General features: G+C 42.9%; 2 protein-coding genes and 1 long non-coding RNA gene across 3 annotated transcripts; 2 read left to right on the top strand and 1 right to left on the bottom strand.

Annotated features, from left to right (window-relative positions):
• Positions 1–373: 373 nt before the first annotated feature.
• LOC105838710 (protein RRNAD1) lies at positions 374–3,672 on the bottom strand. Its single transcript, XM_028192821.2, has 7 exons — positions 3,580–3,672; positions 2,044–2,296; positions 1,811–1,959; positions 1,423–1,725; positions 1,184–1,337; positions 1,009–1,118; positions 374–933 (listed from the first exon to the last, which is right to left on the bottom strand). The coding sequence occupies exons 1-7, from the start codon at positions 3,585–3,587 to the stop codon at positions 642–644; spliced, it is 1,269 nt and encodes a 422-aa protein (XP_028048622.1). The 5' UTR covers positions 3,588–3,672; the 3' UTR covers positions 374–641.
• LOC114255038 lies at positions 1,946–2,366 on the top strand. The gene is made up of 2 exons (XR_003626367.2): positions 1,946–2,023; positions 2,152–2,366. It is a non-coding gene; the product is annotated as an uncharacterized LOC114255038 (long non-coding RNA).
• On the top strand, positions 3,250–15,245 carry LOC105838705 (bromodomain-containing protein 4). Its single transcript, XM_036285816.1, has 3 exons — positions 3,250–3,390; positions 10,941–14,059; positions 14,668–15,245. The coding sequence occupies exons 1-3, from the start codon at positions 3,256–3,258 to the stop codon at positions 14,828–14,830; spliced, it is 3,417 nt and encodes a 1,138-aa protein (XP_036141709.1). The 5' UTR covers positions 3,250–3,255; the 3' UTR covers positions 14,831–15,245.
• The last annotated feature ends 651 nt before the right edge of the window (positions 15,246–15,896 follow it).

The following is a 15,896-nucleotide window of genomic DNA, read 5'->3' as shown; positions in this document are numbered from 1 at the left end:
TATCTGTGCAAAAGAAAAAATATCTTTCAACATAAAAAACAATATTTCTTTGTTAATTTATATAAATTTAATTTAACAAATAAAATAAGATATTAAATGTATTTGATAATTTATTATAATTGTTTGGTAATCAAACTTAAGTAAATTATGATTTTTTAACTTAATATAAATAATGCTTTTCAAAATTAATTTTTAATTTAATTTGAGCTAATTTAATCTTAAGATAATTTTAATTTATTTTTATTTATGTAACTTTTAACTAAATTAATTTTATATGTCATTAACTTTAATTTAACTTAAAAAGCAGTTACCCAACTTTGAAATTTATTTATCAAAAAATTCATATAATAGTTTTAATTAAAATATAATTACCTTTTTATGCTTGTGTGGAAATAGTTCAATTTTTTAAATAAAATGTCATTGTAATTGTTATATTTAAGCAATTAGTTATATCCAAAAATTACGTACATACAAGTGTATTTTGATCAAATTTGCGAAAAAAATTAATTTTATCTTTGATTAAATTAAATAGTTTTAAAACAAAAATTTTTTTTAATTAATTTAGAGATAAGAAATAAAATATTTTATTTAAAAAGATAAATGTGATTTTATTAGTTTAAAGTATAAAACGATTCAAATAATCAAGAGAACGATTGTTCGGGACTTTTCATTGAAAACAATAAAAAATTTCGAGGAGACAATCTGGGATCAAAAATAGGCTTCAATACGGGAGATAAATCATTTTCGGACAAATACAGGAATCTGTCCAGCAATACCACAGTTTCCACCAACGGTGCCAGCATCGTACGCAACGCTCCGAATATCACAATCTGCTGCCACTGACACAGATAAATCTTTATCTGCGGATTCTGAAAATCTGAATCCTCAGGCCGGAGATTCGGTTCAAAGTCCGAGGTTGCGGCCATGCAGTATCTAAAAAAAAAAAAAGCGATTCGATTATTATCGCTATAATGTCACACAAAAATTTCGACATCTATTTTACTCAACTGTTCAAACGTAATAGGTCTCGTCACTTTAACGTTTCTTACTTGACTGTGACGCAGCTGGCTGTTTCGTTTTATTAAAATTGTCTCTAGAGCTGCTCTATAGGCGTGCACCTACATAAAAAAAAAATACAATCTGATAATAACAATTGCTTATGTCACTTCAGCATATACTTAACTATCAAATCCTCGTAGTTTCCAGTCTTCAGTTTGCTGCAGTAGCTCTCGATAGCATGGCACGCCACTTCCAACGCCGTATAAGACAATTCGTGTCTCGCGAAGGACGACAGATATTTACTGAGTGGATATCCATTTGCAACATCCGCGGAATTTCTAAATGCATTACGTTATTTAGTACGCAAGCGGTAATCTCATAAGCGCTGACATTGCATTATTCTCGAATGTCTCGCGAACGTACTCTAATGTGAGCTTCATGTAGCAACAGCCCACGATGCAAATAAATCTCGGCTCGCACCGAGACGCGTAAAGTCTCAGCAACGTGGCTGCGAGATCTCCACATGGATGCAGCCCCACGATGCCAAATCCAGACTCCCCGGCGTTTAAATTAAAGTTATCGATGAAAATTCTTCGTATATCCTCAACCGTCCCTGACTGATCGGAGCTGGTACTTTCCAGTTTGATCGATACGTGTTGCGGCGCGTTTATTGACAAGTCGGGCCAATGTTTATGTAGAGTCATTAATAATTCTCTGTCCCACTTTCTGTAATTAAAAAATTCTGTCACGCGAATGACAATGAAGGAATAAAAAAGGAAATAGAGAAATCGATGATGTGACGCCGCGCTACCTGGCTCGCTGTGACAGTAATGCATCTTGTTCAATGCACATTACGTGTAGGCCATGTTTAAACGCTAAAGATCGGGCTAGATGACCCATACCCGCACCAACGTCTACGATGCACCTCGTGTCGGACTTTCGCGCACAGTCGGCGCATACCTGTGCAAAGATAAACTCTTACAGACTCTATAAATATTTCGCGTTTAATCTAAAACAACATTTGGTAAGTACGTGCAGCTGTACCCGCGCTATCTGTTGTATTTCATGTCGCTTCTTTATTTTAACGTGTTTCAGTAAAAGATTGTCACGTTTGTCCGGAGTATCACGTGATCCCTCCTTTTTGTTTTCCAGAACGATGTTTTCCGAACTAGAGTCGGAAAACTTTCTCCTTCTGTCACATCGCCAGGCACTCTCGTCAGTTCGGTGATCTCTGCTCAATTGCAAATTCCTTGCAACCTGTCGAAGCGCGAGCAGAGACAATGGCCAGACGCGTGAGCTGTAAAGCGAATTGCATTGTCAAATTATAAATAGACAGCTCATAAAATATACTCATGCTTGCGTTTGAATTTAAATTGAAGTGCATTTGCAGACTCAAACTCCAAGGAAAATATCATCGAAATTGTCAACTCACATATTTAACAATTACTCCAATTAACTCAGCGACAATTTATAGCGAAATTGTCAACTAGACGATTCATCGTTTCAATATATCTTTTCTTTCACATAACGAATAAAAAATAAAATTAATAATTTATTAAAGGAATTTAAGATTTATTAATAAGTCACGCAATAAAATTATATTTTATTATTTAATAAAAATTAGGGTAACTTTGATTAACTTAATTGGTGAATAATTTAGTAATAATACTATTTTATAACACAGAAATATAGATATATTATTGTTTAACAGAAAAAATAAATTATTTTAATATTACGTAATTATACTTTTTTAAAATAATGAGAAAACTTGTCTTTTTTAGAATTTTTTACATTAATATATAAATTTTAAAACGTTTAATATTTTCAAGATTCTCGTTCTATGTATTTTCTAGAAAGTCTTAAACTTTTTCAGGTTTTATAACTTTTCCGAAGAAAACTTATAAAAGCTGAGAAAGTTTGAGATGTTTTTTAAAAAATCTTTTTTAATTTGAAATGTAAAAGGTTTCTTAAAAACAATATTATAAAATATAGTTTAGAGAATTATTTAAAAAAGCAATGTCTTAAGATGCTAATACGGCTCTATGGCTAGTATTCATAGTCGAATCTTATTTAAAGATCGTCTCAAGCAATGTCTTAAGATGCTAATACGGCTCTGTGATTGGTTGATGGCCTCTTAAGACGGTACTTAGATTATCGCGTATATAGGACCCGACTATGAATACCGGCCTTAAAGTTATTTCGAAAATGATCTCTTGCGCTTATTGACCGAGATGAAGATCACCCGCTTACCACAAGATGTCGCCAGCTAACCACTTCCCGAATTCGTCGGGCGACACGGTTTGCAGCGTGGTCCTCCAGCTGCTCGGCAGTCTCTCCCACAATTGTTCTTGGAAGAAATCCTGCGATGTGATTCGCCAGAATTCGAGGCCGGTACGTTGTATTCCCGAAAAATAAAGTGAAAGATGACATGCCGGGATGTGAAATGTGCGTCAGGTGTGTGTTCACGAACGTCACACAAATGCGATTGCAGGTGCGAAAGAGGGAAACAGCGGAGGACATCACGCGAATAAAAATGCGCTATAAAATTATCTTTAACTAATTATTTTTATTATTACGTACCACGACATACGAGTCTAACAGCCAGCCGTGCGTGTCTAGCACGTTGAGGATTCTCCCGAGTGTTACGCGAGCCTTCGAACAGGCCCTGCATGTGCACGTAACGTGCACGGGGCCGGCCATTGTTGTGCCGAGATGGACGGATGGCTCGTATCGCTCCCTGTGACATGCTGATCGGCGATATATCCTTTTGCCTCCCCATTATTAAGAACTTTTTAATTTTATGAAATTTAAAAATGCAGATTTGCTTCTTCTTGCGTTTTTTTCCCCTCGGACAGCACAATCCGTCTAAAATCGGATTGTAAGACGTCTTAAAGACATCTTTTAAAAATATGAACTATATAAAAGTCATCTTATAGCCCGATTTTAGACATGCTATTTGGGAATTGTTTGCTTATCTAGGCTGAGAAATGGCTTCTTTATGCCATTAAGTCCATGTTATTAAATCGTAACTTCTGTTCAGGCTGTATTAAAATTCGCAGCTATATATCGTTCTCTTTTATCTATTATCTATTATTTTTTATCTATTATCAGAAATTATTTGAAAGTCACACGACTCACACGTTTGCCCCCCCCCCTCACACGCACACGCGTGCGAAATGGAAAGTGTATGCACGCGTGTGTGTACGTATCATACAGCGAATTTTTGCATTACAATATTTACATTTTTGCATTACAAGGAATGAACAAATTAGCGACGTATTTGGCGCAATTTCGCGAGCCGCGGGCCTGTGCCGGCGTACGCACGTCAGTGGTGGTGGCCACGAGTGATTTAGCCGAGGAGAAAGTTAATGCTGATTATTATTCACGCTTCTTTATGATTTATTAAATTGACCGTGATAAGCGCCGCGGCGCTCGGAAAAACTGCCGCGCGATATTTTTAATTTCGACCCGAGAGGATAATGGAAAGCGATTTTCTTTCCCTCCCTTTTTTTTCCCCCATCGTCGGTCGATCGGTGCAGCGACGACGGGCGAGAGGAGCGCGAATCCCAGCGCTGCACCTGAAATAGAAAGTACATCGGGCGTAACATCAATTACAGGCAATTTTTTGTCTGATACGGGCCCGCGCGGTGTGTAATTATATAACGCGAGTTATGCATTTCCCGCTTAGACGGTCGATATCCGCGCGGATGGCCGTTAAAGTCTCACCTCGGTGGCGGCGGCAGCCGAGGCGTTTTAAAGCCCCAATTAGAAAAAAAAAAGATGTATTTTTATCGTTCCGCAAATCTCCCCGGAGATAAAAGTCACCGCGTAACTTACGAGCGCGCGTTACATTGGATCGCGTGTCAGTTTCGGTTGGCTCCGTTTCTTAATTAAGACCTGAGATTAACACCTGCGGCAGCCTTACAGCTTATGAAATATTTTTCCCACGTTGGAAAACACGAATGAGAATTTTCCACCTTGTGAATTGCGTCAGATCGGATAATGCGATATTTGATAATCGAATTACCGCGAATAATATCCGCGCTACCAGAATGAGAAAAATGTGAAGAGAAAAACTGAAATGAATGTTTGAATCGCGAAATTGTCAAGAAGAATTCCAGTCTCTTGATTTTTCTGTTGTTTTTGAAATTGACTTTTTTTACAATAATAGCAAGTTAATTTTTCGATAAATGTTTTAAACATTAAAGTTAAGATCGCCTATTTCGGTATGCAGCGGATCTTGGTGTGCTGCAGATAACTTTTCTATTAATTTAATATTTTTAGCTTATAAACTGCGCCCTAACAATATTATGAATCTTGAAATACAGTTATTAACTAAATATCGATGCAGAAGCATCTTTAAAATCTCTCCTATTCCGAAAAAACTGTAACGAAAAAATAATTTATTGCAAAAAATAGTACTTCGTTAATTTTTGAGATACCTCTGATTTTTATTCTTTCCCTCTTCAAAATCTATTCTGAAACTTTTAGTGAAGAAGAAATACGTTACGTGTTAAGGCTAATCTATAATGTATTTTTTTTTGTTGTTTTTCTTCGTACTTTTTATCGAAATTGACAAGATAAAAGTTGACGAATTACAAAAGAGATAAGAAATATGTCTGACAAGAAATACGATAAGCGACAAAATAGTACATGAAGAGCAAAAAAAAGATAATAGACAAAAAATAAAGAACAAAAGAAACAAACATATTGTAGATTAGCTTTTAATATAATTAAAAAAACATTGTCTAAATCTAAAAGATTTCTTACTGAAATAGCTTCAAGCTATTTCAGAAAAACGTTTAGAAATTTAAGTAATATTTAAAAAAGATTTTGTTAAAGATAACTTTAGAATTTCTAGAAGATTTTTGCAGACACTTGAAAGATCTCTTAAAAGATATTTTTATGTGCGAAGAAATTATTCACGCATAAGATGTCTTTTAGATTTCTAAAAGATATCTGCAAGACATCACCAGAGAGCCGAATAATATTCCCGAGTGTTTAGATCGCTAAAAGATAAGATCCTTTCTTAAAAAAGTGAAAAGGAAATGCAGCAAGATTTCTTTTGGTTTATGTGAGAAAGCGATTTTAATATTTTCGACCGAACATATCCTAATTATAAACGGACGCGGACATACATAAAAAATAAAAAATAAAAATATTCCGATTTCTACTTATCCGTTTATCGACCTTCAACCGTGACTTAAATTCTATAAATTTTCATAGTTTGCTTATTATCCTCTTTTATAACGATCGCGCGAGATTCCTTAATAAAAAGCGAGCGTGAGAAAGGTCTCGATCATCAACCCGGGGTATGGATAACAACGGCGCTCGGCAAGGTCTCATAAAAATGTCACGTTGAATGCGAAGAGACGATGAGAACCGTTTGCGGGCTTTGTTTATTAATTATAAAAGCGAGCGCTATTCCCGCGGCGTCCCACTTTACGGCACTTTCACTCTTCAACAGTTACGTTATTGCTCATGAGCTCTCGGACTGCTCTCGAAGAACCCGTGTATCGTTGGCGCTCGCGTATATGGAGGAGGATCGCGTATCCCTCCGTGCTTTCGTGAGAACTGGGAGAATCAAATTCTGCAATCTTCCGCGGCGTATCGCTCTGTTACGAGGGATCGGCCTCTCGCAATCGCGCGACAAACGTCGCGTTCCTCGGAGATTCCGAGGAGGAGTTTCCACGCTCCGCATGCGTGAATAGGCGGCTCAATAGAGCAAGATGCAGTAACATAACGTAAGATACACACACACACACACACACACACGTACGTGCGTGTGACACGTAAGCGATGCAAATGCACGACGACGAAGCGTCGTTAAATTTCTGCGGGAGTTGCTCTTGAGTCTAAAGATCGATTTAATTAGATAAAGATAATTGCGGTGGTTGTATTATAGGCCGATTAGAAAGTGTCGTTTTTATACGAAACCCCATGTAGTTTTCCTAAGCAGACGTTTAGTACTTGTTGTACGACACTTCCTGCGATTAACATCGACCGGATATCGTGGATCGACCTGAATGTTACACGAACACGGTACATAGTTGTATTATTTTAAATACATTTATTCTGAACGGAATGAAAGAACGGCGAAATCTCGGCTTTTCGTTAACTCTGGACTTCATTTCGATGGAGATTTGAATTTTACGATTAAATTATGAAATTATTTCATATCGGAAATTAAGTAATTAACTTTGTGATAAATGGAAAGTTGATTACGTGACAATGTATACTTGTCACTTTCCGAGAGAGAGAGAGAGAGAGATTCCTCGGAAAATACCGAGTAAATAGATTACAGAAATAGTTGAGACACCACCGCGTCACACACGTGGTACTGCGGAAAAGTGATAAATTGTCCTCGCGTGCGAAATTATACACGCTTATGAGCACGTCCATATCGTTTTCCCGGCGAAACGGTGATAAGTCAGCGTGAAATATCGCCTTGGCTCACGGATCACCGACCGTCCCGGGCAGGACAGATGGACCATCCTGTATTCATCTTCGAGTGCCTGCCGGCTGCCATTCGGACCCTCTTACGCCAACGTATATATAAGTGAAAGTTCCATCCAAGTAGGACGCGCGACGTTCGATCTCGAGACTCAAATTGCCGATGCCGGACATCGGCTAGCGCCGAAAATTGATGAGCATCGATACTAAGAAATATAAGAAAACAAGACGCAACTCCAGAAACGTGACTCTCAAAATTGTACGACTCTTACATCTGTCGTAACGACGTGATCCTGATTTTTCCCCCTTTTCTCTCCAAAGGAATCGGAAAACAGATGCGTGCGATAGAAAATCATTGGTTTTGATGATCTGATCGATCTGGAACGAGGCAGGTTGCGCAAACGTGGACGCGAGAATCTCTGCGGAACATTGCAGGAAACTTTTGCAACTAGGGAAGGTCTCTCTCTCTCTCTCTCTCTCTTTCTCTAGCGGGTCATCTCGTTCAATTGCTCCACTGAATCTGCACCTTTCGCAACAGCGAACATGACTTATATTACAATCTCCTGCGTGATTTCTTGCGAGCGAGTTACCTCACACCTCCGCGGCTTCGACATCGCGCTCGGAAAAATATTTCATGCAATTTATGAGGTCAGAATCATCCGTCATATACGTTGACGTAAGAGGATCCGTGAATAACGACCTGCACTATGCGAAATCTCTTCTACAAAAGAAGTGAGAAAGGGACGTATTGTCTGCGTATTCCTCCGCGCGGAATGCATCGAATGATACTTAAAATATTTCTAAAGCAACAATCAAAACAAAGATCTCGTGTATCTTTTTACAGGTTTAATTATTCGCACGTGGAAGTTTTCTTTTTTTTTAAATACATTTTGAAAGTGCACGCAAAATTATAGAAGATTGATCTACTGCGCTGTTCAGCTATATTATATCGCGCGATCAATCCTTGTCACCCGCCTGCGATTTCGCGCGCTCTATTGTAGAATATAGATTCCACACCTAAGGAGAGTAGGAAAAGGAGTAATCGCGCGCGCGAGCACTTCTGCGAAATCAACCGAGATTGCATCGTTTTTCGGAGAATTCGGTTTGCAGCAACGTGCAATCTGCTGCGTGCGCCGCTGTACATGTAGTATAATAAACGTTCATGAAAGTCGACGCGCGGCTATTATTCCGAGAGCGGCATGGTCCGGCATTAAAGTCGGGGCCTAGAAATGCTAATGATATTATAATTGCAACCGCCACAATTGTATTCTTGTCCGTCTGTCAAGATGACCCGTTCGTGAGCGAGAGCATCTCTCGGCTCGAATAATCGCCGTGCGGTTTCTGATCGGCCGCGCGTCTGAAGTGTCTGAACTCTGATCGGTATATCCTTTCTCGCAGACGTGGATTATCAAACAGATCGGAAACGATCACCTTGTCTCTCGAGGAAGTTGTGCCTCAGCGAAAGTAACGCCGCTGCCGCCGCCGCCGCCGCTCCCCTTTGGACTGGCGGCGTTAAGATCCATCACCGGCTCTTTCACCGAATAGCACCTCGTTAGAGTAGAGCGGAGAGGAAAGGTGAGTTTCGGTTTCGATGGGCCTTGGAGGTCGCGGAAAAGTGAGGACGCTTAGTATAATCGTCCCCACCGCCGACCGATCGCGTGGTCGGACGGATTTGAAGAAAGTTGTCGTCGTATACGCGCGAAGAAGAGGAAGAAGAAGAGGATACATTCCACGTTGCGCGCACGTCCTCTCTTTCTTTTTTTTTTTTTTTTTCCCCCTCTACCGTTTCCCATCTACGTATACAGTGCGGATCCACGTGTATATTACACGACGGGCACGAACACCAGCGAGGCAAGTGTCGTGGGGTCCCTCGGAGAAAGGTGCTTGCTGTGCTCCACCGTCTTCGATATTAGAGAGGAGCTTCTTGAAGAGCGGTGGCCGTCGCCGGTGGTGGTGGTCGCCGGGTAGGGAGAAACGGGCCCCTGGGCCCGATCTGTCCTCAGTTCCCATGCGAGGTCCCGCTCGGTATCGTTCAGCGTAGGCACGTCCGATCGTCTCACCGAGCGGTGGTGTCATGTCGCGAGTCAGCCGCCTCTAAGCCGCGAGAGGACTCGGCGCCGCGTGAGAGAAGTGCGTGAAATTCTCCCCTCACGAGGAAAGGACCGATCGAAGAACGATCGCAGCAATGCGGTTCACCATGCTGGTAATTATAACGTGGACGGCGTCCGCGAGGATGGACCGCTTGTACTTTCGTCGTAATAAGCGTGTCGCGCGTAGACATGCCCCCCTCGGCCTCTATCATTTGTAATCAGCGAGCGTATCGGCTCTCACGCACCGGGGGAAAGTGCTCTAATAAATCGTGGCAGACGCGACCGGCAAAACGATATACGGCCGCCTATAAAACCGTCTTGCGTGGAGATCGACGACCGTTTAATCGGTGTCTCGTCATCGGAACGGCTTTTCTCTCGGTCGGCCTTGCGGCGTTCGCGAGGCGGACGCCCCGTGTGAAAAGAGAGGCACCTCGGGGCCTCATTCGAATATGCTAACCAACACCGAGAGAGGCACCGAATTCTCGAGGTGAAACGCGACGGCGCGCCGGTCTTAAACTTTGATTCTCTTTCTCCTCACCCACTTCTTTTTCGTGGGCTTTAAAGGATTAATCGAACACACACACCGGAGTACATTTTATATTTTGCGTGAAGCGGTGCGTTTTTAGAATAAAAAAAGAATATAGCGACAAAATTTCAGTGAGAATTAAGTTGTTTAAAAATTTGCTGGAATAGGAATAAATTATTATTATTAAATAAAAAATTGTTATATTAGGGAATTAAAAAATTATGATTAAAATGTAATGACGGTTGAAATATAATAAAAAATTATCTTTAATTATGTTTTACAGACATAAAATTATTTATTCGACATTATAGTATTGCTCAATAATTAAAAAAAGAATACGTAAAAATACATTTAATCAAGACGATGCTCATCAGTAGAACACGCGGAACCTCGTAATTCCCCGGTAATGGAAGTTTGGGGACTGAATGATTTCCCAGAAATGAGAAACATCCGTCGGAAGTCGACCTTGCCATATCGAGAACACGATCACAACTAGGAATCACTTATCAGGCTAACTGTTCCTCGATTCTCGGTAGAATACCAATCGATTTGCAGCCAATTAAGGCCTTCAATGAGTTTTCTGGTTATTAAACGGGTTACTCGGTTATCAGAGCGCGTTAAATCCTCTTATTTACGTTTACATTATCGCCATTTGCCATGCTAATCAGCTTGAAACACTAGCATCGCCAATCGGTTAAACCGCAAAACGATGTTAGTTTCCAAAGAATTGAATTACTACCAAAAAATGATTAAAACTTTATCGGGGCTTGGACAAAAATTATATTCAGATTATTTCAAAAAGTCTAACAAACATTCGTCTTATCAGTCTAACGGTACCGCGATATAGAAAGGTTCCTTTTTTTTCTTTTCAGAGGCTCCTCGCGGCGATGCTCCTCGTCGTTGCGATTCTCGCCAAGGAGGAGAGCTCCGCGTCGTCAAAGAACCGCGACAAACGTCAACAGCTCGCATTTCTGCGGAAGGGTGGTCGTCTGCCGCCATATGCGGTGCAGATGGAACCAATAGTGCAATACTCACAGAGAGATCCTTTGTACAATCCCTTGGCGAGCCCGAAGAACGACGATCTGTATGAAGAGACCCCATTGAGCTACTATCCAACGGAACCCGAGCCGATCATCGAGATCATTATCAAGGAATCCAACGAGTCCCTCCCGACTCCGGTGCCACCACCGCTTCCATCTCAACCGCGACCTACCAAGGAGCCTATTCAGGTCTTTTACGTAAAGTACGAAAAGAAGAAAGGCTACGGAGATAAGACGCGCGTTGTTTACGATCCGCCGATACCCGCGTTAACCCCCGTGGAGGAACATGAGGAAATCAAGCCGGAGAATCCGGCGCCGTACGCGGAAGAACCGACGCATACGGTGACACCGACCCCGCTTTTGGAACCGTCGACGACCTTACGCGCCATTATTCGACCCGACAGCGAAGTATATCATTCTGGCAGCAGCGGCATCCGAGTAACCTTCGGCACCGAGCAAGTACCGCCGAACAGTCATAGCAAGCGCAGCGACCTGGAGGCGCCTGGAAACAGCGCTCAGCAACCCGTCAGCAAGCCGACGACGTCGCCGGGAGCGCCGAAGAGGCAACACGGCCCGTACCAGCCGCTGCATCAGCCACCGCAACCCCCACGAGTGCCACCCGCGTTTCCGCAACAACGCATTATCAATTCGTTCCCGCCGCAACTGCAGGCCACGACGTTCTTGCAACAGCAACAGCAGCAACCGCCGCCACCGCCGCCGCAATCGCCGCAGCATCATCAACCATTTCCACCTCAGCAATCCTTAAGGAATCTGCCACCGCCACCGCCACCGCCGCCGAGACCGTTACAGCGGCACCCTATAACGATTCAAGGTCTCCCGGAAGTGCAGCAACGCACGACGTTCAATACCTTCGGTCCACCCCCGCATCACGTCAACATCAATCATCCGCAGCAACCGGGATTCCCGTCTACGCTATCGGTATCGCATCAGAGCGTTCACGTTCAGAATCGACCGTTGTCATTGCCGCAGAACAACTTTGCAGAACCGCCCCCACAGACATTACCACTCAGACCTAGTGGCTTTAGCGCGGAACCGCCGCCGCAATCACTGTCCAGACCGAATAGCTTCAACGCGGAGCTTCCGCCGCAATCGCTACCTCCGTTTAAGCAACAGGAATTGGAAAAGCAACGTTATCACGAGCAGCGACGGCAGCAAGAGTTGTTAAAGCAACGGGAGCATCAACGACAGCACGAGCAGCAGCGGTTCTTGGAGCAGCAGAGACAGGCCGAGCAACAGAGATTGCTGGAACAACAGAGGCAGCAGGAGCATCAGAGGCAACAGGAGCACCAAAGACTTCAGGAGCAGCAACGCTTGCAGGAACAACATCGGCTACAGGAACAGCAGCGATTGCAAGAACAACAGCGATTGCAGGAGTTGCAGCGTTTGCAGGAGCAACGCAAGCGGAAGCAGGAGCAGGAATTCAAGTTCCTTCAAGAACAACAACGATATCGCACGCAGTTTAAATATAATCAGGCCCAGTTTCAGCAGCCACAATTGCAGCCGCAATTACCGCCGCAACGACCGGGAGGTGAAATTTTCAAGGCCGTACCAAAGTTGGAACAGCATTACGCAATCAGAGAAAATCCTCTTCATCCCGGTCCATTCCCGCCAAATCCCACAATAGTGCAATCAACAGCGTTTCCCGAATCCCCTCAGAACTCCCAGTTAGTGTCCGTGCAACCGTTCAACGCTCTTCACGATTCCCAACAGCTCTCCGCGAATCACTTCGTCACCGGCGACAGCCTGCAGCAGCCATTAAACACGCAGCAATTGAGCCATCAATTAAGTACGAAGTTGGAATCTCATCAGAACAATCATCATCAGAGCTTCCTCTCGCAGAATCATCCGACAACGTCGCAGCAACGGCCGCAACAAACGACCACTTTCTCTCAGCAGCAATCGATATGGGGCCGACCGTTGTTCCAGAACAATCCCACGCAGAAAATCTACGCGACGCCGGTTAGCCCATCCGACGACTTCAATCCCGGCCCGTCGTCAACCGTTAGAACGTTCTCGCCAACCACAACCACGACCACCAGCACGACCACGAGCACGACCACGACGACAACTACCGAGGCGCCGACCACGACGACGCTCTCGCCGCACAAGGTCGCTAAGATCCAGGAGAACATCGCGAATCTGCCGGACGAGGTGCCGGACGACATCAGGGAACAGCTGCTGAGCTCCGGTATCCTGGGGAACGCCGACATTCAGATCCTCGACTACGACAAGATCGGCGACATACCGATTGAGAAACTACCGCCGGAGGCCCTGGCGAATTTCTACGGGGCCGGGGGCGGTGCGGCGATCGCCGCCGGCAGCGAACCGGTGCCGGCGGTCGTCAGGAGGCCCGCGACGAGGACCGCGCAGAAGAAGGCGACGACGAGCTTGACCGCCGTCACCGCCGGCAAGTTCGAGCAGGCCACGCTGCGGCCCGGCGGCGTCGAGATGAAAGTAGTACGCTTCGATCCGAATACGGAGCAAGGCCGGGCCGTGGCGGAGCAGCACATACGGGACGACGCGACCCGGCTCGAGCCGGTGACCGTGGGGCCGCGCGGGGATGCCGCCGATGCCGCAGCCGGCGCTCAGTACAATCGTTATCTGCCGCTTAAGGTGAGCGGCGCGTCCTTCCCGATACCGGACGTGCCGGAGCTGAACGGCCGTAGGATCTCGAGCGTCGTGGTGCTGGCGCCCGTCGACTACGACTTTCCCGGCGAGGAGAGGGAGATCGCGGCCGCCGCGACGGAGGCGTCGTCGCAGCGACGCGGCAGGAAGGCCGGCGGCGACGCCGCGCAGCCGGTCAGGTTTCTCGCCGGCGACACCCTCAAGCAGCTCGTGAAGAAGCCCACGGCGGAGAACTACAAGAAGTGGCTCGAGCAGGAGAGCCACACCGAGCCGCAGAGGCAGTCCGTCGTGCTCCTGGTCACCACGTAAGTTTGCTCGATTACGCGTCAACGACGTTTCCATGCGCGCGCAAGATACGATAGAGGAGCGTCTCGCGTGACATTCATCTTCTCTCTACGCTCGGGGCGCTTTTAGATATTTGGTTTCTTTGATGCCGCTTTCTCTAAAAAGGTCGGGACGCCGCGCGTTACGTCACTTCGCGTCCACATCTGCAATGGAAATCGCGCTAATGAATAGCGTAGGCTTGCCATTATCGTATATCATTTTCCAGCTTCCATCGCGGATTAAACGAACGTTTCTTCGCTTTTATTTTTTTTTCTAGCGCGCAATTTTATTTTGTCCTGTAATTCCTTAACTCGATCTTCCTTTGCGTTTATTTTGTTTTATACTATCTAATTATAAATCATTGCTCGATTCCTTAATTTGTCAAATTGAATAATTTCGCAGCGATGATTATCGTTTATAATTTTATCCTTTTTTTTATTTCGCTTTTTTATTCGCTTCATTAACTTTCGTAATATTCTGCCGTCGCGTTACAATCAACGATTCGTGAATCTTGGCTCGTGAATCTGCTCGAAAGTCAAGGAATTCGCGAGGCTGCGCGCTTTCACTCGGATTCACTGCGGTGTTTTAGGCCGAGAGACGGTCAGGGTGACAAGGAAATCTTCATGTATGACGTGACCTCCGGATCCGTTAGCAGGTTGGCCGGTGATCTCTCGACGGCCTTCGTGGACGCCGCTGAGAGCAACTCCGACGGCACCGACTCCATCGACGACTCCACCTCCTCGACGTATTAACTTAATCTCTTTGGAAAAAAGAAACTTTCCAATCCACGGCACTGGAATTTTCTTTTCGGAGACTCTTATAACACGGGGGGGGTAATATGTAATATCAAGATTTTGTCTTTGTCTGTCTTTTGCGGATAAAAAAAAATTTTTGCATTTTGCACGGTATAACATTTTTTTCGCGGGGCTTCTACTAAATCGAGTTTAACTCTTTCGTCGTTTCGTCGTGACGAAGGCGAGAGGATTGGTTCGTAGATGCGATAATGTCAATTATAAACGCTGATGAGAAAGATGTAAAGATGAAGGAGAATCGCTGCGTGGCAAATGACTTCGAGTATCTTTGTAGATATCTTAAGTATGTATTATTATGTACATAAAAATAATTTTGTACTTTTTTATACGAAATAAAATGCAGTCTTTTTATGTTCGCACTATGCATTCCATATGCGCGAAAGCTTTCGTGAGGAAGCTACGAAAAAATTATATTCGTAATAACAATTAACAAAGCAGGATTTTTTTATTCTTAAATTATGAAATAAATTTTTTTTAATTGGAGATCTTAATTTCACATTTAAAACATTTATTGGTCGAAAAATTAACTTACTGTTATTGTATAAATTTTTATATTTTATTTCTTAAAACACTGAAAATCAATAAGAATTAACCTTTATATTTGAATTCTGAGGCCTTTTGTACAAGTATAGAGAAAATTCTTTTTGAATTTTATTTTTGTATAACAATTATTTGTGCTTTTTCGAATATTTATACTCACGATATAATATTTGATATTATATATAATATTATAATTTTCACTAAATCTTTTATTTTTAAAAAATGTTAGAATTATTGTAAAAAACTTCTCTAAAAATTTTTTAAATGATTTAAAAAATATTTTAAAATAATAAAAAAAAGAAAACTGCAGCAAATTATTTTTGTAGATATCTTAATTACATGTATTATTATGTAAATAAGAATAATTTTCAACTTTTTTATATAAAATAAAACGCAGTCTTTGTAATTTAATAACATAAACATCCTGAACTATTTAACATAACAGAAGAAAATATGCCAAGATATT

This window comes from Monomorium pharaonis, chromosome 4, assembly GCF_013373865.1.
Source record: "Monomorium pharaonis isolate MP-MQ-018 chromosome 4, ASM1337386v2, whole genome shotgun sequence".
Lineage (NCBI taxonomy): Eukaryota > Metazoa > Arthropoda > Insecta > Hymenoptera > Formicidae > Monomorium > Monomorium pharaonis.
This window is presented reverse-complemented; position numbering and strand designations above follow the sequence as displayed.

Coding starts and splice junctions, on each gene's coding strand:
- LOC105838710 (XM_028192821.2), bottom strand. Junction 1,338..1,422: donor TACATGAAGCTCACATTAGA/GTACGTTCGCGA, acceptor TAATGCATTTAG/AAATTCCGCGGATGTTGCAA. Junction 934..1,008: donor AGACCTATTACGTTTGAACA/GTTGAGTAAAAT, acceptor TTTTTTTTTTAG/ATACTGCATGGCCGCAACCT.
- LOC105838705 (XM_036285816.1), top strand. CDS start 3,256: ATGTCGCCAGCTAACCACTTCCCGAATTCGTCGGGCGACACGGTTTGC. Junction 3,391..10,940: donor TTCGCCAGAATTCGAGGCCG/GTACGTTGTATT, acceptor TTTTCTTTTCAG/AGGCTCCTCGCGGCGATGCT. Junction 14,060..14,667: donor GTCGTGCTCCTGGTCACCAC/GTAAGTTTGCTC, acceptor GCGGTGTTTTAG/GCCGAGAGACGGTCAGGGTG.